This window comes from Balaenoptera acutorostrata, chromosome 20, assembly GCF_949987535.1.
Source record: "Balaenoptera acutorostrata chromosome 20, mBalAcu1.1, whole genome shotgun sequence".
Classification (NCBI taxonomy): domain Eukaryota; kingdom Metazoa; phylum Chordata; class Mammalia; order Artiodactyla; family Balaenopteridae; genus Balaenoptera; species Balaenoptera acutorostrata.
Window position 1 is genome coordinate 48,763,844 of NC_080083.1, and position 26,162 is coordinate 48,790,005.

At 40.6% G+C, this 26,162-nt stretch overlaps 1 protein-coding gene across 9 annotated transcripts in view; it reads left to right on the forward strand.

Annotated features, from left to right (window-relative positions):
- Positions 1-26,162, forward strand: part of TANC2 (tetratricopeptide repeat, ankyrin repeat and coiled-coil containing 2) — a 360,962-nt gene that overhangs the window by 292,136 nt on the left and 42,664 nt on the right. For all 9 annotated transcript variants that reach the window (XM_057535654.1, XM_057535645.1, XM_057535646.1 and 6 more), the window contains 2 exons: positions 1,247-1,854; positions 25,572-25,680. In XM_057535654.1, the coding sequence (XP_057391637.1) occupies positions 1,247-1,854; positions 25,572-25,680 (717 nt within the window). The remainder of the gene's footprint in view (positions 1-1,246; positions 1,855-25,571; positions 25,681-26,162) is intronic.

Genomic DNA, 26,162 nt, shown 5'->3' on the forward strand with positions numbered 1-26,162 from the left:
GTAGATGGAGATATAAGATGAGAGCTCAGAAGAAATGAATAAGCTGGAAATATGAAATTAGACATCATCCACGTATAGATGATATTTAGAACCATGGGACCCAACTATTCTAGGGAGTGAGGGTGGCCAGATAAGAGGAAAGAATGGAGACGTGAGCCCTGGCTGGACTGAGAAATGAGAGAGGAGCCAGCCAAAAAGGCTGGGTAGGAGTAGCCAGTGTGCTAAGAGGAAAATGAGGGGAGCATGCTGTGGAAGCAAAAGCTGCAGGAGGGGACTCGAGAAGAAAGATGTGTTCACCTGTGTCAGATACTGCTGAGAGGTTGAGGAGGATGAGAAATGAAACTTGGTTATTGGATTTGGCAAGATGAAGATTGCTGATCATCTTGACAAGGACCATTTCAGTGAAGTGACGGGATTGAAGCCCGATTGCAACAAATGGAGGAGAGAATGGGAAGGGAGGAATGAAATACAGTAAGTAGAGAAAACTTTTCTGTTAGGTTTTGCTAAACATGGGAACAGAGATATAGTAGTTGGAGGGAGGAATACGGAGTCACATGTCTCTGTGGAGACAAGACAGAAAGAGAAGAGAAGAGGAAATTAATGCAGGAGAGGGAATGGATACTTACAGGAGCAAAGTCTATAAGCAGATAAGAAAAGATGGATTCCAGAGCATGAGAGTCACCACAAAGCCCTGTCACCTTCCCCCAATGTAATTTCCAAGCAGATCACCAAGGTACCAAGCTTCCCACTATTAGAAGTGTTCCTTTGGGCTAAGGCATCTCCAAAGAACCTACATTAAAATAAAGTCATTTTATCAGGCAGGATAGAAGGTCACATTTTTATATGACATTCTTTAAGTCCTTTTACATTTATCTTAGTGAGTTGTACTTTGACATTATGCTATGGTTTACACTGAGAAAAATTACAACAAAAGTTATATGGCATTCTCTTTTCTATTTTAGGAGTGAGTGTTATTTAGGATATTGACCATTAAATCACTCCTAAAGTGCCCTTTATGAAGACCCATAAAAGTTATTTTAAGTCTCAATATTAGGAAAAGTGTCCCTCCTGTGCAACTAATATGTCTTAATCTATGGACACTAATACTCGATCGTATTTCCCTCTTTTCTTTGACCACTCAGAAGTTCAGAATAAATTTGTGGACCTCGTAGTTTATCACAAGAGTTAGGGGAAACTGAAGGTCTTTCTCTCTCTCTCTCTCTCTCTCTCTCTCCATCTGTTTTAGGAAATTACCAAGCTGCTGCCTTTCCATAGGATTTTTTTGGATCGACTAGAAGAGAATGAAGCCATAGACCAGGACCTGCAGGCTTACATCCTGCACCGGATACACAGCAGCTCAGAGATCCAGAATAACATTTCACTTAATGGCAAAATGGACAATACTACATTTGGCAAACTCAGTTCTCATCTCAAGACACTCAGTCAAGGGTCCTATCTATACCTGAAACTCACATTTGACCTCATAGAGAAAGGCTATCTAGTGTTAAAGAGCTCTAGCTACAAAGTAGTTCCTGTTTCGCTCTCTGAGGTTTACTTACTCCAGTGCAATATGAAGTTCCCAACCCAGTCTTCCTTTGACCGGGTGATGCCTCTCCTGAATGTGGCAGTGGCCTCTCTCCACCCACTGACTGATGAACACATCTTCCAAGCCATCAATGCTGGCAGCATTGAAGGCACGCTAGAATGGGAGGATTTTCAGCAGAGAATGGAGAACCTCTCTATGTTCCTAATCAAGCGCAGAGACATGACTCGTATGTTTGTACATCCTTCTTTTCGAGAATGGCTTATCTGGAGAGAAGAAGGAGAGAAAACCAAATTTCTCTGTGATCCCAGGTAAGCCATAGATCTGTAATAAGCAATTTGTGAGCCTATTTTGTATTTACTGCATGGAGCATGGGTATTGAAAACAGTGAGAAGTGTTCTTCATTGAACAGTTCACATAAAGGAAACATCATCTCTGTTTCTTCTTAAGACAAGGCTATAATGAAGTTTATTTTCTCACAATATTATTTCCTTAAGACTCAAAATCTGCATAGATGTTTAGAATGCTCCCTACATTCCTGTATTTTTCTAAACAATTTTCCCTGATTCCACTAGGGTTCACAGGCTATAATTAATTTTTTTAATTAATTTATTTATTTTTGGCTGCGTTGGGTCTTCGTTGCTGCATGCGGGCCTTCTCTAGTTGCAGCGAGTAGGGGCTACTCTTCGTTGCGGTGCGCGGGCTTCTCATCGCAGTGGCTTCTCTTGTTGCGGAGCACGGGCTCAGTAGTTGTGGCTTGCAGGCTCTAGAGTACAGGCTCATTAGTTGTGGTGCACAGGCTTAGTTGGTCTGCAGCATGTGGGATCTTCCCGGACCAGGGCTTGAACCCGTGTTCCCTGCATTGGCAGGCGAATTCTTAACCACTGCGCCACCAGGGAAGTCCCCAGGCTGTAATTAATTTAACCATTTGACAGACTTCCTCAGTATTCTTCAGAAAGAATTGATACATTGTTCACCTCTTTGACTTAGAGCAGAATTGTTTTAAAATTGTGAGTGCCCTTTTAAAAGCCATGCCATTGTTAAAGTCACCAATGACTGACCCCATTAGAGCCCAGCTGATGCTAAGCTTTACAGTGGAAAATGGAATCTTACACCTTACAGCTGAAAAAGACTTGAGGAGATCAGCTGATTTAGCCACTCTTACCTTTAGATAAATAAAGTGTCATTATCCCTATTTTACTATAAAGGCCTTAAAATGCTGAGTCACTTGTGAAAAGCCGTAAGGTTAACAGGTGGGAGAAAGGAAGAGGAGTTAAAAGAGGAATGGCAAATGTGCTGTGTGTACCACCGCTCCCCTATCCTGCACCCGTGGCAGACGTCAGTGATTTACCCCAGCACTCTTTCCTGATGAGCTTGACCCTGACTTAATCTTTCTCAGCTCAGCAAACCAGACTCGATATGAAACTATGCTCAACAAACCAGACTCGATATGAAACTATTTCCCACTCTCTTGGATAGAACCTAGATATCTAGCATCCTAGTGAGGTGTGCTTTCTACTCCTCCACACTCCTTTTTGAAAGAATTATTCCTTTAATAAAGTTGATGTTTTCAAAAGCAGGTATAGTCCTGATTTCCTGGAAACAAAGAAGACACCAACAACATAGCTGGCAAATGCAGAGCTTATTCTGGCTCAAAAAGAAGATAGGCCAGGTTTGCCTGTGTCTTCCGCTGTGAGTCATCAGAGAGGCTGACCGTCTCTGACCGTGCTGGGATTTTATTACTACTCGCGAGGCATGTTCTTCACCAGGTCCTGTTAGAGACACCTGTGCTTGTGGGCATGCTGCTCGGCCTACTTCATGCCGACTCATTAGAAGATCAGTTCCAGATTCTGATAACGATGTTAAGCCAGGCAGTAGATTTTGTGCTGTCTTCCCTAAGAGGGAAACTATTTAAAGAAACATGCTGTAGTGGAAAGAACATAAACGTTAGATGACCTGCTTAATAAGTCCTACCTCTTCTAGGAACTGTGGCCTTTGGAAAATTACATAATGTTTCTGAGACAGTTTTCTCATCCACATAAAAGGAGTAATAATTCCTAGAGCTGTTGAGAATTGAGGTCATGTCGTGTAATGCCTAGACTAGCACAGAGTACAGAGAAAGTGGTCAGGGGATGTTCTTTGTCTTCCCCTCTCTTTGCAGTAATAGACCTTTCAGGTGTTCCTTAACTAAGTCCTGTGGCTAATTGGATAGGCAGCAGGAGTCTTCTGCTGTCAGCATTTGGGGGCACAAGATTTTTTTTAAAAACCCTGGGTCTGAGTCTCTTCTGTGAATTGTATGCCATTCCCAAGAGGATTTTATTGTAAATACCACTAGTACTGCTGCTGATGTTAGTACACAGAGTTGGCATCGACAGAGTTAAGAAAAAGAGACCCATCTAGACTTGCCTAATAAACACTGAAATCAGTTTCCAGAGGAACTTTGCTGGCTGATCTGCTCTCTTATCCTGGAACGTCTCAGAGGATTGAGAACTGAGGTCCAGGGGAGCCAGACTAGCGCTGAATTGACAGTATCCTTACAACAGATAAAACCCTCAGGCTCTCAAAGGGGAGGAGATGGTATTTATGCAGCCATATCATGGCTTTACAGGCTTACCTTCTCAACATTGTTTATTAACTAGAATCATTTTGGCAAGAGGCTGATGCACTGGGACAAGGAGAGCAAACGCTTCTAACTTCAAATGCTGTGTAGTCTGTTGCCTGGTGATTGAATAACACTCAGGGCTGCTGAGGGATCATCATATATCACTTAATGGCAGAGAGTAAACAGGACCAGGCATTATCAAAAAAGCTTTCTTACATGTTTCATCTCAGGTGGAATTCAGCCTTCTTCCCAACACTGTCTGGCACCAGCTTTGTTCCTAAGGTATTGATCTCAGAGCTTGAGGCCCCCTGGGTCAATGAGATGGAAATGCACTAAGAATTTAATGTCACTGGCAGAGCCCAGGCTGGCCTTTCAAAGAAACTGGCTGTAATTGCTTTCCATTGTAGGCGAGTCTGATTAGCAGGACTCTCTCCAGGCAGGGTTTGCCTTTGTGGCTTCAGCCTCTACTGCCTGTACATTGTTCCCCACTCTGTTCTCCACTTTATCTCCAACTTCTCTCTAGAACATCTAATGTGGTTCAGTAGACCAGGGAAGACTAACTCAGTGCCTCTGAAGTCACATTATGTAGGCCAGTGCCTGACGTGCATAACTCTGTGTAAGGAGAACTTTCAGAAGCTACAGAACATCTCTTCTAGTCCGTCTTCCTGGGCTTTCAACACTCACGTCTTCACCCTGAACTTACTGACCTTATCAGGGAATTAGACACAGATGAGACTATTCTACTGAAGCCAAAAAGTAGTTGACCTTCATCAGAAATAGGCCACCCAGGGTGGTACTTCTGCTAAGTGAAGAGAGTCAGTAATCTGAGGATGGCGCTAGAAAGAGGAAAAAGCAGAGCTGGAGGTCAGTGCAGCAGCTGAGATAGAGTTTTCCTTATTTTAAATATCAGACTTCCTGTTGTCCCAGAATCAGGGCAGACAATTGACATCCCAGAAAGAGTGACCTAAGGTTGCATACACGTCTGTCACAGAAAGAAGTGAGTTATAGGTACCTTTTCTTGGCTTGGTAACAGGGTAGAGTATTTGTATATATATGCATGTTGGTGTTTATCAAACTGTAAGTAAAGTATCACTGCAAAATCTTTTATTACATCAAAACTTCTAAGATTTTAGATGAACATTCTAGATAAAAGTTTGCCCCTTGAAGCACTCATAAGCCTTAGACCTCACCACCTTATTCTGCCTTCTGTTTCCCACTATTCATCACTGTCATATTCTGTCATACTCTGAAATTAATCTGTCTTATATGTTATTCGCTCGGCCACTGAGCTATCAGATTAACTCACTAATCTAATAAACTAATCTCTGTTGTTATGGTCATAACAGGGAAGTAGAAAACATTAAATGCAACTTGCGTATTTTAAGTAAAGCATTTAAGAGAAGTCACCAGCCTTTATAATCCAACCTATTAATGATTTTGATAGTTGAAATGTGAGGCTGATAGAGTAGACAGTTGGGACCACCAGCCTTGTGGTGCTATCCAATTACTGCCTAATATTTCTACATAGCTTTAGGCTAGCCCTGAATGAATCCCCACTCTTTTTTTTCCTGTTTCTTTCCTGTTATCTCTGTTTTCATGGTATTAGCCTCCCCTTCCCTAAGAACAGCTCTCAGATCAACATTTTGATGTGTATATACATGTAAGATTTTGACATAGAGATTCAAAGACTCAGCTGCCTTATTTTTAACTGTTTGAATAAAACGCAGGAAGCCTGTTGTAAACTTTAACGAGTCTTAAGCTGTAGACCCTAATGAGGTTTGATTTGGAAGCCTAATTTGAGCTGGCCTGATTTCCTGAAACTAAGAGAAGCAAATTTATAGTGGGTGGAAAAGGGAAAAGGCTACACAAGTCCTAACTGTACCTGTGGGGACAGTTGAGTACTTACTCGATTCCTTGTGGCCAGAGTTGATATCTTACAATAAATGTTCTTTAAGATCTTTCTTGGGCTTCCCTGGTGGCGCAGTGGTTGAGAATCTGCCTGCTAATGCAGGGGACACGGGTTCGAGCCCTGGTCTGGGAAGATCCCACATGCCACGGAGCAGCTGGGCCCGTGAGCCACAATTGCTGAGCCTGCGCGTCTGGAGCCTGTGCCCCGCGACGGGAGGGGCCGCGATAGAGAAAGGCCCGCGCACCGCGATGAAGAGCGGTCCCCGCACCGCGATGAAGAGTGGCCCCCGCTTGCCGCAACTGGAGAAAGCCCTCGCACGAACCGAAGACCCAACACAGCCAAAAATAAATAAATAAATAAATAAAATCAAGTAAAACTTTAAAAAAAAAAAAAAAAAGATCTTTCTTAATTATTTTGGCCATGTTAGCAAATTACACAGTGGAGACTGGGTGCTCCAAAATCCATGTCACAAAGCAGTGTGTCAGAGAAGAAGCAGTTTGTCAAAGGGAGGAAAAAAAAAAAAAAAAAAAGAGGGCATTCTCCCTATAAAGGAAAACTAATTCTGTCAGGAACTTGTACAGCCTGGCTTCTTAAAGAATACATAAGTCTGAAATGACCACAGAATGGTGAGTTGCAGGGTTGTGGTGGTTTTATTTGTTTTTTTAATCCAAACAGGAGCCTCCAGGCGGGACGACACTTAACCTTACCCTCACAGAAGCACGAACTTGAGGTCACTGCTCCTCAGCCATTGCGGGCTCCCACCAACAACCCCTTGAACTGGCAGATGGATTCTGCTTTCTAAAAGCATTAGGAAAGAATTCAGCAAAGTGATAGATCATGCAAAGAAAAAAAAAAGGCTTCTGGAACTAAGTCAGCCTTTAGGAGCTTTGGAAGAGTTCATGCAGAGAGAAGAGAGGTGTACCGAACACCTTTTGCTAGCACATGTCCCTTAGTAGATGACCTTACCTGCCTAGAAATATTAGCTCTCTAATCTCTGTTCTGGGTCCAGATCTGCTTCACTTCTAATTCTTTTTCTACCACTAAGGGGAAGTCAGTCTTCTGGTGTCATGATTTCGATATGTGATTTTCATGGAGAGATTTCATTAATCTATAATAATTGGGGGGATTTGTCTAATTTGCCATAAATATTTTGTCCTTATTATCTAAACCATTTTCTAACTCCCTGTTGGCATCAAGAATAAATTTGAGACTCAAAATAATAATGGAATATCTATTATTCTAGTGACCCAGGGTCATGGTTTTGTAATATAATTCAAGGGAGATATTACATGAAATCTAATATATATCTGGGAATATGTCCAGTTTCCCCAGGCATGATGTCCTTAAACTTCACAAATTTGTTTCTCTTAGCATAAATCATGGAACCCACAATCTATCAGTCAAATAGGTAAATTGTCCCCATTGTTCAAACTCTCATGCCTTCAAAGATGGACAGCTATAACATATTTTTTTCCTTTTCCAAGTCCAAAATTAAGTTTGCAGAAAGCTGGTAATCAGAATTCTTCTCCACACCTATTTAAAACTGAGAACTACTTATTTTTACTGTCATAAAAACTCATGTGAAGTTTGCTAAGTTAATAAATATACAGAGAAGTAGTTCTGCTCATAAGATGGAGAGAGAGCATCATTTTATGACTTGGCAGGCATGCAGAAGAGTCAACTAACGAAAACACAGAAGGGGCTTGTACTCTCCTATATTTGATTTTGCTACAAACATAATATTGCTTTATATATTTAAATTTTATATATATATTGCTTTTTTAAGGTGTAGCAAATACGGGTTAAAGCAACTTCCCGTAAGAAGCAGAGCAGGGAAATTTTAAGGGAAATTTTTGGTACTGAGAGTAGCGTAGGAAATAGAGGCTAATTTGTCCCGTTAATGAGTCTCTGAAGCAACACTGGCTGAATGAAAAGATGGGAATCCCACAGGCTCTCCTAGGTTGTCCGACCAAGATTCATGGCGCAGAAATCAGGAGGAGTTACTGCCAGCTTAGTGGGATATGACAGCACGTTTTCTTTCTTTGTGAGCGGAGCAACTTACTCGGCTGTCTCTAGACTTTCAAAAGCAGCTGAATCTCCACATTTGGTAAAATCAACACTAATAGCCTCCTATTCACTCAACCGTAAGGACCCACAGCTGTGAGACATGTATTCACTATCGCCATCAGCATACCCACTTGGTCCTACCACCCAAATTTTACTTGTAAGTATCCACTTATTTCCACCTCTACTGACCACACCCTGTGTAACCTCCTCCTGAAAATCCTGCAATGGCTTCTTGTTGTTATTAGAATAAAATCAAAGCCAGATCCTTCAAAGCCCTGTATTACAAAGATAGCTTCTGCCTACCCTCTCTAATTAAGTTCATTTGTTCTCCCTCTTATTCACAATTTTCCGGTCATAAATGGTCATCTACCAGTTCCTAGAACTTGCTAAGCTCTTTTCCACCCCTGGCTCTTTGCACTTAATAGTTTGCTCCATCCGGAGCTCACTTTCCCTCATCACATGGCAAGATCTCTCACTCCTTCAGGTCTCAGCCTAATGGCCACCTCCTAAGACTGCCACGTGTCACCTTATCTAAGAAAGTCCTTCCTGGCTTTAACATAGCAACCTTCTGACTTTCTAGTCTTTTTTTTTTTTTTTTTTTTTTTTTTTTTAAATTTATTTATTTAATTAATTTATTTATTTATTTTTGGCTGTGCTGGGTCTTCGGTTCGTGCAAGGGCTTTCTCCAGTTGCGGCAAGTGGGGGCCACTCTTCATCGCGGTGCGGGGACCGCTCTTCATCGCGGTGCGCGGGCCTCTCACTATCGCGGCCCCTCCCGCTGCGGGGCACAGGCTCCAGACGCGCAGGCTCAGCAGCCGTGGCTCACGGGCCCAGCCGCTCCGCGGCATGTGGGATCCTCCCAGACCAGGGCTCGAACCCGTGTCTCCTGCATTAGCAGGCAGATTCTCAACCACTGCGCCACCAGGGAAGCCCGACTTTCTAGTCTTTTATTAATTTATTGTCTGTGAATACTTGTTTATTGTCCACTTTCCCGTCTAGAATGTGAGTGAGCTCCATGAGGACAGGAACCTTCCTATCACGCTCACCTTGGTCTTCCTAATGATTAATAGAGTGGCTGGCACACAGTCAGCACTCAGCAAATATTTTGTTAAATAATGAATTAATGAGTGAACAAAGAAGTGGTCAGTGGTACTAACTTGAAGCTTGCAACTGGAAGTATTTGAGAAACTCTTCCCACAGTTAAGTAGTTTCGTTTGTTCTGCTCCTGCACGTCAGTGGAAAGTGAAGGCATGCATTTCAGCACGCACCCAGTGAACATTTGTTAGGTGACATATTCAAGGCTCTGTGTTAAGCACTGCAGCGGATACAAATACAAGTAAGATAGATCTGTCTACCATGACTTACAGGATAGCGGTTTTAACAGACATATTTATAACCAGCTATAATTTAAGGCCGAGTGCTGTGCTGGAGGTACAAAGAAAGAGCTGAGGAACGTGGAGGAGGAAGAAGTGATCCATCTTCCTGTGCCTGTTGTTGGCGTTTCAAACGGTGGCAGTTCAGTGGCGTCACAGCTCTGCTGCCTCGTGAAGCCCTGCCAACTGCCTAAAGGCTTCACTGGCATAGCAGAGGCAGACAGCGTCCGTTCTCCTAGGGCCAGTGATGCATTAACAGAACAGAAGCGCAGGAGGAAACTGTGAGGCATAGCGGGAGAAAGCAGCAAATTTCTATCCAAGTTCTATGTTTAAAAAGAAATTATGCTGTTCCACCCATTTCTACAAAGGTACATCTTGGGCACGCTTTACTTATAGTCTCCTCCTTATCGTTAGCGCTTCCATCTCCGCGTTGAATATGAAACAGTAAGACAAGCTGACTAGAAATGTATTTTGTATTCCGGTTCCATGAGAAAGCCACGAAAAGAACATGCCAAAGCAGTTACTAACTGAAAAGCTGAAGATAGAGGCGAGCATTTTTGTAAAGATGTGGGTGTCATTTGCAACAAGCAGACTATAAGGCAGCAACCACCAAAGTTTAACTGCAGGCAGGGTTTTTAAGATGAGAGATGAAAAAGATCAGGATTGTCAGTGTATGGTCAGTATTTGAGTCCTGGTCACACTCATTTCACAGTTGATCTGTGGCAACAGAGATGCCTGCCAATTCAGGGTTGAATTGGGTAGTGCATTAGACAGTGGATCTGGAAGTCCTTGTGTTGCTCTTCCACGCACGCATCTGCGTGGCATTTATTCATGCATGAAACATTTATTGAACTTTTACTCTACGCCAAGGACTCTGCTAGGTACTAGAGAAACTTAGGTGACTAAGACACCCCCAACACTAGAGCCATGACCTTCTAGAGGAACGCCAGACACATAGCAACCAATGACAGTGCCATAGTACTGAGTAGCAGAGGGACCTAGACAAAGAGAAAATACTTCGCAGAGTAAGTGACAGTCAAGTTCAGCCTTGAAGGATGAGTTGATTCCGTTTAGCAGCATTGGCGCAGGAGAGCGCTGGAAGCAGGCTAGAAAACATAATGGCAGGGACAAAAACAAGTGTGAAGACATGAAGTGCCCTTGGGGAATTGTGAGAAGCCATAATTAGAAAATAAGACTTATGGTCAGAGAGAATGATAGGAAGTGTCACTAGGAAAAAAGTCTTGAAAGCCAGGTGTAAGGCTTTACAGTTTATTCTGTAGGTAACAGGGAGTCTATAATTTTGTGAGAAGGAGGAGACAATGATCAGGTAACTCTGATAATGTGCAAAATAGCTCTGACAAGTAGCATATGGAAGATGGGTTGAAGAAGAGGAGAGACTGCAGGTCAGGATACTAGTTATGAGGTTTAGAGCAGTCGTCTAGGTGAGAAGCACTAAGGCCTGTAATGTGAGAACAGAGAACAAGGTAGACATTTTGGAGATACTCAAAAGCACTTGGTCTTTTTTTGTGTGTATGGGAGGTAAGGGTGGAGGGATCAAAAATGACTTCAGAACTTATCTTGAATGATGGAAAATAGTGAAGCTACTGACCAGCATAGAACATTCTGAAAGGAGGAAGGGTTCTAGCATGAACAAAGGCAGGAGGAAGAACAGGCTTATGGGGAGAGGTGAAATCCTATTTTTGGCATGTTTATAATGAATTGCCTCCAAGGGAAGATGAACAAATACATGTAGAAATGTGACCTTGGAAAACAGGAAAAGAGAAAGTTGAAGGCATGAGGTTATGGACTGCAGAGTTATCAGCAAATAACTGACAGTAGAAGCCATAGAACTTAACAAGATCACCCAGGTTAAGAGTATAAAGCAGGAAGTTTGGAAGCATGAAAACAGAACAGGTATATTTTTTTATTGACATATATTTGTTTTACAATGATGTGTTAGTTTCTGCTGTAGCGCAAAGTGATTTATATATATATATATATATATATACACACACACACACACACACACTCACACACACATTCTTTTTTTTTTGTATTCTTTTCCATTATGGTTTATCATAGGATATTGAATATATTTCCCTGTGCTATAACAGTAATACCTTGTTGTTCATCCATTCTATACATAATAGTTTACATCTGCTAACCCCAGCCTCCCACTCCATCCCTCCCTCAACCCTCTCCCCCTTGGCAACCACAAGTCTGTTCTCTATGTCTGTGAGTCTATTTCTGTTTTGTAAATAGGTTCATATCAGAGTAGGTGTATTTAAATGCTAGAAGAAAATGGTGAGCCAAATAATAATTTACAAGAGTAATATTAGAGAAACAAGAGAAAGTAAGGTCATGGAAATCAAAGGAGAAGATTTTTCCGGGTTAGGTCTGAAGTAATGAATATAATTTCTGCCTGTATTCCATTAGCCAGAACTGTCAAGTGACCCCACTTGAATGTGAATGCAAGGTCCCTGGCAAAGTAACTGCTTCCCAACAACTCTCGACTGTGGATGGGAGCACAGACCTTTTGCAGACAGATATCCTTCTCTGCCCCATAATTCTAATCTCACTAGGTTTCCCTAAATAATTCCCCACAAGTACCTCTATAATATAAAGACATTCCACAGCAACACATGTTATTTCAGCCCACATTATAAGATAGCTAGGATAGGCTTTAGGTTGTAAGCAGTTCCTCACCAGCTGGCTGTCCCTGTACCACTTTATCACATCTGAGCACCACATAGAAGAATATCAGAACACTTAAGTGTTATTTCTCTGAAACACTAAAGTGTTGTATATCAAGTTTGTCATCACCAGAGCTGATGAAATCTATGTGACTACACATTAGTGACTCTGGCTAGAACAATGGAGAAAACATCCATGCTGGAAATATTTGAGTCCACTTGTTAACGTGTTTCAGTACTACAAATAGAAACTTTAAGATTAACTATCTCCCTTGGGTGCTAAGTGAAAATCTATTAGAAAAACATAGTACCATTGTATATTTTGTGTATAACAACTGTTATGCAACTTCCAAACCAGTAAATGGGCGGAGGGTAGGGATGCCCTAGAGGGTAGTCTTGCCTTAGAAAGAGATTTTGTCTGAAAGATTCCGTAGTTCTGAACTCTTGAGGTACAGGGGCATCAGGTAAGGGCAGCTCCTCACTGTCTTATAACCTACAGTTGTCCAAGGGTGAGTATCGCTTGTCTTCAGTAATCCTTATCGAGGGGCTGCTGATGCCTACAGATGGAATGGAGGTTGGATCTACCCTCTGTTATTCTGGATACACCCTTCCCTGCCTTTTGTCAGGAGAGGGGAGAGAGGACAGTTCTGGGGGGAAGAATCTTTAACTCTGACATGTGATTGATTCTCTCCTAAAATATCGCAAAGCAAATATATCTTGAATGTAAGGTTTATATCCTCCTGAAAACCTCTGATCTACATGAAAGGTTCATATTCCTTCTGTTAGCTTAACTTTTACCTTATTTCTTAAGGGCTGGTTAGCTCTGTCCTTATCCCCACTCTCTGCCTGAAGTTACACTACCAAGTTTTCCTGCAGTGACTAACAGTGAATGACATCCATCCCCAGTCATTTTTCCCTGATCCCTGGATTTCCTTTCTGGCTGTAAAAGTAGTACGGTTAGGTGTGGAGGGGCAAAGATTGGAGTTAAGGATAGGGTACTGCATTTCACCCTGCTGCATACGTTAAAGATTAAAGTTCTGTTTGAGCACACAGTCATCTTCTAATATGTTTAAAGTCTTTTATGGTTAATGTTCATTCCTTTAGTCCAGCAGTGTGCTAGTTACTATGGAGGATATAAAAGAAATATAAAATACATTTTACTTAATATCTCTCACTTAATTCTCACCACAGTCCTGAGAGATAGGTGTTACTATCCCTGTCTTACAGAGAAGTTAGAAAGCTTATTCAAGGCTATAAAGCTTGTAAGTGACAGAACTGGGATTTGACTTTCTTTCAGGGATGGAGTCCGCAGGGTGACTGAATCACAAGGTGACCTCATTATATAAGCTATGTGGAAATACTTCTTCTGCCCTCACTGCTGCCACCCCCCCCATTGGTCTTTATAACCACATATGAACCCACATTAATGTTGATTTTGATCACCATCATCCTTAATTATAGGGAAAAACATAGTTGTGTTCAGTCATGCGTAAAATGTCACAGTGACTAGGGCTGTCTCTATTTCTTAACTACTCTCTCCCAAAATGCTAATCGAAAAATGTCAAAATTAACAGTTGCTGATTTTAATTGTAAGAATCCAGATTGTACACTGTAAAAATGAACATACTGTTCTTTACATTGGTCAACTTTTTCATACAAATTTGCCCAGAAATAAAAACCAGTTCCTAATCTTGTCAGTGTGGCAGTGGAACGAGGTTTCAGAAGACCTTGGGTTCTCATCTCATCTCTTTTACATCTGAGCAACGTGAGCTAGGATCTGTCCTTCAATCTTCCTGAGTTTCAGTCAATTTTCTACCATATTAGGAGTAATATTCACTCCTGTGCCTGTAGTATAGGTGTACGGGAGAATATAAGTGTTGTAGTATTTCGAAAACCATAAGGTAGTTTACAAATGTAAGGGATTATTATTCATTCATTCTGCAGCTATTTACTCCTATTAGCAGGTTGTACATATGTGAAAAAACGTAGCTTCCATCCTCAGTACAGTCTAGTGGGAAGACTGACGTGCAGACAGAGAGAGAGTGCTGCAGTTGGTGCAGTGATGGGGACGTGTACCAGGTAAAACAGAGCCTAAAGGAAAGAATCCCTGAGTCCATCTGGGGGCACCAGGGAAGGCTTCACAGAGGAGATGGTGTGGACTGAGACTTGAAGAATGAGAAGTAGTTTGCCTGATGAACTAAACGGAGAAGAGAATTCCAGGCAGAGGGAAAGCATGTTTGAAACTCTAGAATAAGTTACTCTGTCTGGAATTAGAAGTACCAGGTAAGGAGGTAAAGACACAGACAGATAGATAAGGGACAAATTATGGAGAGCCTTTGAATACCATGCTGAGGAGTTTAGATTATGTACAGGAGGAAATAAAATATAAAGCCACTGAAGAATTTTGAGGTGAATTTTGATCAGGTTTCTGTGTGGGCAAGGAAGGAGGCAGTGGAGAGAATGAGTGGATTGCAATTATCCAAGAGAGACGATGCAAAGGGGGGAGAGAAACAGCAGCTGATGTTATGCCTGAGCGACTGGAAGTATTTTTAAAAAATAAAGAACTCTTAAGGGGATTTGGTTTGAAGGGAAGATTTCAGCTTCAAACAGCATCGTTTGGCAGGTCATTTGGTGGTAGAGGGATCAGCGGGCAGCTAGAGAAGCAAAGGAAATCTCAGTGCTAGAGATGCTGTTGCAGTGAGAGCTGAAGCCAGGAGTCGAGGGGAGGGCTGCCTACGAAAGAAGAGTGAATGGGGAATAGAGCAAAGAAGTTAACGTAACCGAAGGAAAGGAAAAGTGCCAAGGTAGTGTCACAGATGTCAAGAAAAGAGACAGTTTCAAGGAAAATAGTCCATAAGACCTAAAGCTGGAGGGAGAAAATAAAAAGAAAGAAAAAGGTCAAAGGCTAAAAGAAAACCAATTAAGAGGCTCCTGGTGATCTTAGAGAATGGTGAGGCTAGGAGTCAAAAGGAATAAGGTTTGGCTTCAGTGCCTCCCTGTTGCCTGTGGTGTTGAATACTGACTCCTCAGCCCAGAATCTTAACTTTCCTGGGAAGCCAAAGCAGTTGCCTTGTTTCTCCCCATACATCCTCTGGGATTGTAAAAATTTGCCTTTATATGTTCATTCATTCTGTTCCCTCCATCTTCTACGCCTTTCCCCACTTTCCTATTTTCCTACCTATCAGCATCACACTCAAACTTCCAGGACCCAGAGACAAAGGATTTCTCTTCCAGGAAGACTTTCAATTCCCCCTCTCTCCTCTGAATCACTGTTACATTTAATTTCAGGAACTCAGTAGCAGTCAAGAGGTTCAGAGCACAAGCTTGGTAATCAGATAGACCTGGGATGGAATCTGGGTTCTGTCACTTACTGTGCTGTCTTGGTGGAGTCACTTCCCCTCTCTGATTTTTATATTTAATATCTGTAAAATGGGGATAATGATATTTACTTCTTTGTGTTGTTGTGGGGAGTAAATGAAATGATGTATATGAAACAGCATATTGCCTGGTCCATGTTTATTTTCAGAAATGGACTCATAGTAATGTATTTTATATTTGTTTCTTTGTAGCACATACCACAATCAGTGCCCACTCTCCTCCATCCACTACTCCAGCCAGAATGCTAGCTCCTTGCAAACTCATCTTTGTATCATTGTCTGGTAAATTGCGTCATGGACTTTAATTATTTGTTCTTTCTTGTAGCCAAGCCCTTGGTCATGTGACTTTGCAGGGACTTGTTTTGGTTAACACTTGCCATCTTCAATGAGAGGGATGTAAACAAAAAATTAAAAGTGTTATATTTGAAATTTATAACCCTAAATAAGTATAAAAGAAAGTTAAATAAATGTTCAAATGTTTTATTCTTAAAAAAAAAAATAAGGTTTGGGAGTGAGCAAATAATAAGAAAAATAGAAATAAATGTAGACAACTCCACATATAGGCACATTCAGACTATGGATTAGCCAGTGACATCATATTTTGTCAGAACAGTAAGGTACAGGGGAGGGACCTTCAAGATGGCAGAAGAGTAAGATATGGAGATCACCTTCCTCCCCACAAATACATCAAAAATACATCTACATGTGGAACAACTCCTAAAGAACACCTACTGAACGCTGGCAGAAGACCTCAGACTTCCCAAAAGACGCCCTCAGGCGACCTACACGCAGAGGTGGGGCCAAATCCAAAGCTGAACCCCAGGAGCTATGTGAACAAAGAAGAGAAAAGGAAATCTCTCCATGCAGCCTCAGGAGCAGCAGATTAAATCTCCACAATCAACTTGATGTACCCTGCATCTGTGGAATACCTGAATAGACAACGAATCATCCCAAAATTGAGGCAGTGGACTTTGGGAGCAACTGTAGACTTGGCGTTTGCTTTCTGCATCTAATTTGTTTTCTAGTTTTATGTTTATCTTAGTTTAGTATTTACAGCTGATTATCATTGGCAGATTTGTTTATTGATTTCGTTGCTTTCTTCCTTTTTTTTTATATATATATTTTTTTCCTTTTTCTCTTTTTGTGAGTGTGTATGTGTATGCTTCTTTGTGTGATTTTGTCTGTATAGCTTTCTTTTACCATTTGTGCTAGGGTTCTGTCCGTGTTTTTTTGTTTGTTTTTGTAAGTATAGTTTTTAGCACTTGTTATCATTGGTGGATTTGTTTTTTGGTTTTGTTGCTATCTTCTTTTCTTTTTTATTACTTTATTTTTAATATTTTTTTATTTTAATAACTTCATTTTATTTATTTTCCTTTTTTTTTCTTCTGAGCCGAGTAGCTGACAGGGTCTTGGTTCTCTGCCCAGGTGTCAGGCCTGAGCCTCTGAGGTGGGAGAGCTGAGTTCAGGACATTGGTCCACCAGAAGCCTCCTGGCACCTCGTAATATCAATTGGCGAGAGCTCTCCCAGCGATCTCGATCTCAATGCTAAGACCCAGCTCCACACAACGACCAGCAAGCTACAGTACTGGACACCCTATGCCAAACAATTAGCAAGACAGGAACACAACCCCACCCATTAGCAGAGAGGCTGCCTAAAATCATAGTAAGTTCACAGATACCCCAAAACACATCACCAGACGTGGACCTGCCCACCAGAAAGACAAGATCCAGCCTCATCCACCAGAACACAGGCGCTAGTCCACTCCACCAGGAAGCCTACACAACCCACTGAACCAACCTTACCCACAGGAGGCAGACACCAAAAACAACGGGAACTACGAACCTGCAGCCTATGAAAAGGAGACCCCAAACACACTAAGTTAAGCAAAATGAGAAGACAGAGAAATATGCGGCAGATGAAGGAGCAAAGTAAAAACCCACCAGACCAAACAAATGAAGAGGAAATAGGTAGTCTACCTGAAAAAGAATTCAGAGTAATGATAGTGAAGATGATCCAAAATCTCGGAAATAGAATGGAGAAAATACAAGAAACATTTAACAAGGACCTAGAAGAACTAAAGAGCAAACAAACAATGATGAACAACACAATAAATGAAGTTAAAAATTCTCTAGAAGGAATCAATAGCAGAATAACTGAGGCAGAAGAATGGATAAGTGACCTGGAAGATAAAATAGTGGAAATAACTACGAAAGAGCAGAATAAAGAAAAAAGGATGAAAAGAATTGAGGACAGTCTCAGAGACCTCTGAGACAACATTAAATGAACCAATATTTGCATTATAGGGGTCCCAGAAGAAGAAGAGAAAAAGGGCCTGAGAAAATATTTGAAGAGATTATAATTGAAAACTTCCCTAATATGGGAAAGGAAATAGTCAATCTTAAGTCCAGGAAGTGCAGAGAGTCCCATACAGGATAAATGCAAGGAGAAACACGCCAAGACACATAGTAATCAAACTATCAAAAATTAAATACAAAGAAAAAAATATTAAAAGCAGCAAGGGAAAAGCAACAAATAACATACAAGAGAATCCCCATACGATTAACAGCTGAACTTTCAGCAGAAACTCTGCAAGCCAGAAGGGAGTGGCAGGACATAGTGATGAAAGGGAAAAACCTACAACCAAGATTACTCTACCCAGCAAGGATCTCATTCAGATTCGACGGAGAAATTAAAACCTTTACAGACAAGTAAAAGCTAAGAGAATTCAGCACCACCAAACCAGCTTTACAACAAATGCTAAAGGAACTTCTCTAGGCAGGAAACACAAGAGAAGGAAGAGACCTACAATAACAAACCCCAAACAATTAAGAAAATGATAATAGGAACATACATGTCAATAATTACCTTAAATGTAAATGGATTAAATGCTCCAACCAAAAGATATAGACTGGCTGAATGGATACAAAAACAAGACCCGTATATATGCTGTCTACAAGAGACCCGCTTCAGACCTGGGGGCACATACAGACTGAAAGTGAGGGGATGAAAAAAGATATTCCATGCAAATGGACATCAAAAGAAAGCTGGAGCAGCAGTTCTCATATCAGACAAAATAAACTTTAAAATAAAGACTATTACAAGAGACAAAGAAGGACACTACATAATGATCAAGGGATCAATCCAAGAAGAAGATATAACAATCGTAAATATTTATACACCCAACATAGGAGCACCTCAATACATAAGGCAAATGCTAACAGCCATAAAAGGGGAAATTGACAGTAGCACAGGCATAATAGGGGACTTTAACACCCCACTTTCACCACTGGACAGATCATCCAAAATGAAAATAAATAAGGAAACACAACCTTTAAATGACACATATTACAAGATGGACGTAATTGATATTTAGAGGACATTCCATCCAAAAACAACAGAATACACTTCTCAAGTGCTCATAGACCATTCTCCAGGATCATATCTTGGGTCACAAATCAAGCCTTGGTAAATTTAAGAAATTTGAAATTGTATCAAGTATCTTTCCTGACCACAACACTATAGGACTAGATATCAATTACAGGGGAAAAAACCTGTAAAAAATACAAACACATGGAGGCTAAACAATGCATTAGTAAATAACCAATAGATCACTGAAGAAATCAAAGAGGAAATCAAGAAATACCTAGAGACAAATGACAACAAAAACACGACGACCCACAACCTATGGGATGCAGCAAAAGCAGTTTTAAGAGGGAAGTTTATAGCAATACAATCCTACCTCAAGAAACAAGAAACATCTCAAATAAACTAACCTTACACCTAAAGCAATTAGAGAAAGAAGAACAAAAACACCTCAAACTTAGCAGAAGGAAAGAAATCATAAAGATGAGATCAGAAATAAATGAAAAAGAAATGAAGGAAATGATAGCCAAGGTCAGTAAAACTAAAAGCTGGCTCTTTGAGAAGATAAACAAAATTGATAAACCATTAGCCAGACTCATCAAGAAAAAAAGGGAAAAGACTCAAATAGAATTAGAACTGAAAAAGGAGAAGTAACAACTGCCACTGCAGAAATGCAAAGGATCATGAGAAATTACTGCAAGCAACTATATGCCAATAAAATGGACAACCTGGAAGACATGGACAAATTCTTAGAAAAGCACAACTTTCCGAGACTGAACCAGGAAGAAATAGACAATATAAACAGACCAATCAGCAGCAGTGAAATTGAAACTGTGATTAAAAATCTTCCAACAAACCAAAGCCCAGGACCAGATGGCTTCACTGGCGAATTCTATCAAACATTTAGGGAAAAGCTAACACCTATCCTTCTCAAACTCTTCCAAAATATAGCAGAGGAAGGAAGACTCCCAAAGTCATTCTGTGAGACCACCATCACCCTGATACCAAAACCAGACAGAGATGTCACAAAAAGAGAAAACTACAGGCCAATATCACTGATGAACATAGATGCAAAAATCCTCAAGAAAATACTAGCAAACAGAATCCAACAGCACATTAAAAGGATCATACACCTTGATCAAGTGGGGTTTATTGCAGGAATGCAAGGATTCTTCAGTATACACAAATCAATCAATGTGATACACCATATTAACAAATTGAAGGAGAAGAACCATGTGATCATCTCAATAGATCCAGAAAAAGCTTTTGACAAAATTCAACACCCATTTATGATAAAAACCCGCCAGAAAGTAGGCATATAGGGAACTTACCTCAACATAATGAAGGCCATATATGACAAGCCCACAGCCAGCATCGTTCTCAATGGTGAAAAACTGAAACCATTTCCACTAAGATCAGGAACAAGACAAGGTTGCCTACTCTCACCACTGGTATTCAACATAGTTTTGGAAGTTTTAGCCACAGCAATCAGAGAAGAAAAAGAAATAAAAGGAATCCAAATTGGAAAAGAAGAAGTAAAACTGTCACTGTTTGCAGATAACATGATACTATACATAGGGAATCCTAAAGATGCTACCAGAAAACTACTAGAGCTAATCAATGAATTTGGTAGAGTACCAGGATACAAAATGAATGCACAGAAATCTCTTGCATTCCTATACACTAATGATGAAAAATCTGAAAGAGATATTAAAGAAGCACTCCCATTTACCATTGCAACAAAAAGAATAAAATACCTAGGAATAAACCTACCTAAGGAGACAAAAGACCTGTATGCAGAAAACTATAAGACACTGATGAAATAAATTAAAGATGATAGAAACAGATGGTGAGATATACCATGTTCTTGGATTGGAAGAATCAACACTGTGAAAATGACTCTACTACCCAAAGCAATCTCCAGATTCAGTGCAATCCCTATCAAACTACCAATGGCATTTTTCACAGAACTACAACAAAAAAATTCACAATTTGTGTGGAAACACAAAAGATCCCGAATAGCCAAAGCAATCTTGAGAAAGAAAAACCGAGCTGGAGGAATCAGTCTTCCTGACTTCAGACTATACTACAAAGTTACAGTCATCAAGACAGTATGGTACTGGCATGGAAACAGAAATATAGATCAATGGAACAGGATAGAAAGCCCAGAGATAAACCCATTCACATATGGTCACCTTATCTTTGATAAAGGAGGCAGGAATATACAGTGGAGAAAAGACAGCCTTTTCAATAAGTGGTGCTGGGAAAACTGGACAGCTACATGTAAAAGAATGAAATTAGAACACTCCCTAACACCATACACAAAAATAAAATCAAAATGGATTAAAGACCTAAATGTAAGGCCAGACACTATAAAACTCTTAGAGAAAACATAGGCAGAACACTTCTGTGACATAAATCACAGCAAGATCCTTTTTGACCCACCTGCTAGAGAAATGGAAATAAAAATAAACAAATGGGACCTAATGAAACTTCAAAGCTTTTGCACAGCAAAGGAAACCATAAACAAGATGAAAAGACAACCCTCAGAATGGGAGAAAATATTTGCAAACGAAGCAACTGACAAAGGATTAATCCCCAAAATATACAAGCAGCTCATGCAGCTCGATGTCAAAAAAACAAACAACCCAATCCAAAAATGGGCAGAAAACCTAAGACATTTCTCCAAAGAAGATATACAGATTGCCAACAAACACATGAAAGGTTGGTCAACATCACTAATCATTAGAGAAATGCAAATCAAAACTACAATGAGGTATCACCTCACACCTGTCAGAATGGCCATCATCAAAAAATCTACAAACAATAACTGCTGGAGAGGGTGTGGAGAAAAGGGAACCCTCTTGCACTGTTGGTGGGAGTGTAAATTGATACAGCTACTATGGAGAACAGTATGGAGGTTCCTTAAAAAACTAAAAATAGAACTACCATATGACCCAGCAATCCCAGTACTGGGCATATACCCTGAGAAAACCATAATTCAGAAAGAGTCATGTACCACAATGTTCATTGCAGCACTATCTACAATAGCCAGGACATGGAAGCAACCTAAGTGTCCATCGACAGATGAATGGATAAAGAAGATGTGGCACATATATACAATGGAATATTACTCAGCCATGAAAAGAAACGAAATTGAGTTATTTGTAGTGAGGTGGATGGACCCAGAGACTGTCATACAGAGTGGAATAAGTCAGAAAGAGAAAAACAAATACCTTATGCTAACACATATATATGGAATCTTAAAAAAAAAAAAAAAGGTTCTGCTGAGCCTAAGGGCAGGACAGGAATAAAGACACAGACAGAGAGAATGGACTTGAGGACACAGGAAGCGGGAAGGGTAAGCTGAGACGAAGTGAGAGAGTGGCATGGACATATATACACTACCAAATGTAAAACAGATAGCTAGTGGGAAGCAGCCGTATAGCACAGGGAGATCAGCTCAGTGCTTTGTGACCACCTGGGCGGGGGGGAGGGAGACACAAGAGGGAGGAGAAATGGGGATATATGTATATGTATAGCTGATTCACTTTGTTATACAACAGAAACTGACACATCATTGTAAGGCAATTATATTCCAATAAAGATGTTAAAAAAAAAAAAAAGAATAGTAAGGTACAAATGGAAATGCCAGCATGTAATGGAAATTGCTATTTTACCTTTTGTGTCCTCAACACCATAAGCTTTGAGTCCGGTGAACTGATCAGAATCATTCTTTTATGAATAACGTAATATGCTTGTATCCAAAAATATACTATTGTTGTCACCTTCATCTTTTCCTTGACCCATATGGCTTGCTGTTTCTCCTCAGTGCCTGATCAACAATAACAAAAGCAAGCACTGTCCTCTATAGCTGGCTGAAATGCATACTAGAGAGATGGAAGCATCTTCCCAGGGTATCCTAGTCACGGTAGTAAAGTAAATGCACTAGGGCAAGTCAGTTCTGTGTCTAACTGACAATTCATATCCTTGTCAGACATGAGCTTTATCCTTATTCCTCACCAGCATGGATTCTCATTAATGGCCTGAAGCATAAGTGGTGGATCGTATTCAGGAGTTCTAGTCACTATGAACAGCCATGGATGAGACACTTAATGTAATAATTCTTACACTAGGGAGGCTACAATAATTTCATTGTTAATAACTGGTTAAGATTTTGAGAACTTGAGATAGGGAGCTTTTATAAATGGTTCTCATTAACTTCTGTTAAAATAGCCTACCAACTACATTGGGCTTTCAAGGGATATATAAGAGTTCAGTAGCAATTTCTAGATTTTGTGAGTGTGAAACAACCCTGGGCTCATATCTTCAGATGACACTGATGATTCCATACAAGATACAGTTGTCTGAGACATTCTCTCAATTAAATAACTTTCTTTCCTTTATGGTTAGTCTTATCTGATCAAGTAAGATGACCTGGTATCCACTAGAATTCAGAAATTCTATGAAGCTGAAGGTTAGAACATGGTAGAATTTCTTTTTAATGTTTTATAGGATGATTCCTACCTAAGATGGGAACTGTTCCATTCTCTGTTCTCCAAGTTCTTTACTGAAGCTTAAAAAAAAAAGGAGGGAGGAAGGAAAGGAAGAAGGAAGGAAGGATATGTTTGTTTTTCAGACTTCAGTATTAGACATCTTCAAATGTTAAACCTGGCAGAGTAGCCAGTGTTAAATATGAGAGAAAATCGTCCAGTAGGCATTTGGGCCTGCTCTCAGCAAAGTGTCACCAACAAAAATTCACTTGCTGTTTTTCCTTCTGTTTGATTAATTCATTAGGCTTGAAACTGAGATAACAGTTTGATTTCCCTCCTCTATGACACTCCAAGTGAAAGGATTAAAAGAGTTGTGTTGTCAGTAGCATAGAGAACTCTGCTGACACTATCCTGGTTGGGGAGTAGAGAGACGGTTCTAAGTGTCACAGTTCCTACAGACTACAGAAAATGTGGTAAGAAGGCACAGCCCAAAGGTGACCCAGTATCCTTTCTTTAATGTCCGATCTTGCTTCCAAAAAAAAAAATTTTTTTAATAAATTTATTTATCTATTTATTTGTTTTATTTTTGGCTGTGTTGGGTCTTCGTTGCTGTGCACAGGCTTTCTCTAGTTGCGGCGAGCGGGGGCTACTCTTCATTGCGGTGCGCAGGCTTCTCACTGCGGTGGCTTCTCTTGTTGCGGAGCACAGGCTCTAGGCGTGCGGGCTTCAGTAGTTGTGGCATGTGAGCTCTAGAGCACATGCTCACTATTAGTAGTACACTGGCTTAGTTACTCTGTGGCATGTGGGATCTTCCCAGACCAGGGCTCGAACCCGTGTCTCCTGCATTGGCAGGCAGATTCTTAACCACTGTGCCACCAGGGAAGCCCCCCAAAAAATTTTATTGAGAATTTTTATGTGCAATACACAATGTTTGGCACTGTGGAGAGTATAAACAATTCGGGATTTCTGTCATAAATGTAAATAAAAATACACATACACAATCCTGCATGTATACACATACCTTACATGCATACATATATACATATATACATTCACATGTAAAGGCATATATCATTAGTATGCTTTGAGCTGGAAGAAATAGAAAACATCAACTCAAATGGATTAAACAATAAAGAAATTTATCACTTCATATAACAAGTAGTCCAAAATTAGGACCGCTTCTGATGCTGTACAGTCAGGACTCAGGCTCTATTTTTCAGCAGTTCTCTTAGCTTAGCCTTTTTGTTGGCTTTGTCTTCAGGCCAGCTGACCACGTGATTACAGGAGGGCTGTGGCAGTACTGAGCATCCTGGGCAGATGAGACAACATGCAGAGGCAGAGAAAAGGGTTTTCTCTTTCATGAACAGATTGGGGATCTGTTGACAAGGAGATGGGGGGTGAGAATGATGCCATCAGGAAACCTACAGTCTAGTAGAGGAGAGAGCATGTAATAGTGTGGTAGACACTGTACTAAAGGCATATACAACCGATGATGATTGCACCAAAGACAGAGTGCTGTGTTCTCGGCTGGGAGAAAATGTTAGAGAGAAAGGATAGAGGCTTGGTAGAGGCTGATCAGAGAAGACTTCACTTGGGGAAGAGGTTGTTAATCCAGTTTGGGACATGTTGAGTTTAAGGTACTATAGGACCTCCTGGTAGAGAAATCCAGTAGACAGTTGATGTATATTGATCTAAAGCTGAAACATCTAGATAGAGAAAAAGATAATAGGGTTTAGGTGGTGGCGAAGGCTCTGAGGATGGATGAGCTAAATCCAGAGGACACACTAGGACCAGAAATGAGATCCTGAGGAAGCAACACTGACTTTTAAAGCATGGGTGAAATAAGAGAAGTTGACAGAGACAGAAAATAAAAATGGATCTTTTAATGCCATCTATGTGTGGGATGGGTGTAAGCCAACTAGAAATGACATTCTGTGATATTCACACATGTGATTTGGGTAAAGGACTGGTAAAAGCTAGGAACCTTTCACTACCCGTTATTTGCCCAATAGCAGGTGCCCTTCCCTAAGAAACTGGTTGAATGAGACAGAGTTTCATTGGAGGTATGGCTAGACCTGAACAGTCATCCACCCAAAGGAGAATTGGAGCATTAAATTTTCTAAAATGGGTCTCTTTTTTTTTTTTGGCAGGAGTGGTCACACATTACTTGCCTTCTGGTTTTCCCGCCAAGAGGGAAAACTAAACCGACAGCAGACAATTGAACTGGGACATCACATCCTCAAAGCACACATTTTTAAGGTAATTAAAGAAGTTGGAGGTGTTTTTCTTTCCATTTCCATCAGGCTTTCCTTAACACTGTGTGTATGAAGCTACTGTTATGTCAGTGTGGCCCCTGCTTTCTGAAATCAGTTTGTTGCAAAATTGGTCCATCTCCTAAAATTTCTGACCTGTTCCTCCCTAGGACTTTGAAAGAAAGCCACATTTGTCATCTCCCAGTTTAGTGGATTGCTAGGCTTTCCAGGAAAGGTACATGTATAATCATTTAGGTAAGAAGCGTATACACATACACATGTGTACTCCATATATGACCCACCATCTCCTGAGAAGAGTCACATTGTAGCATTAGTTGCAGGTTTTCACAGTGTCTAAAAAAAATCGCTGAGAGCAGTTTACTCTCTCAGTGTTCTCTTAATTGTTTTAGTGAAGATTTTAATATTCCTGGTGCTGTGATTTTCAAACTCTTTGTCTAGAACCAACTATAACCTTCCTTTAAGCTACTT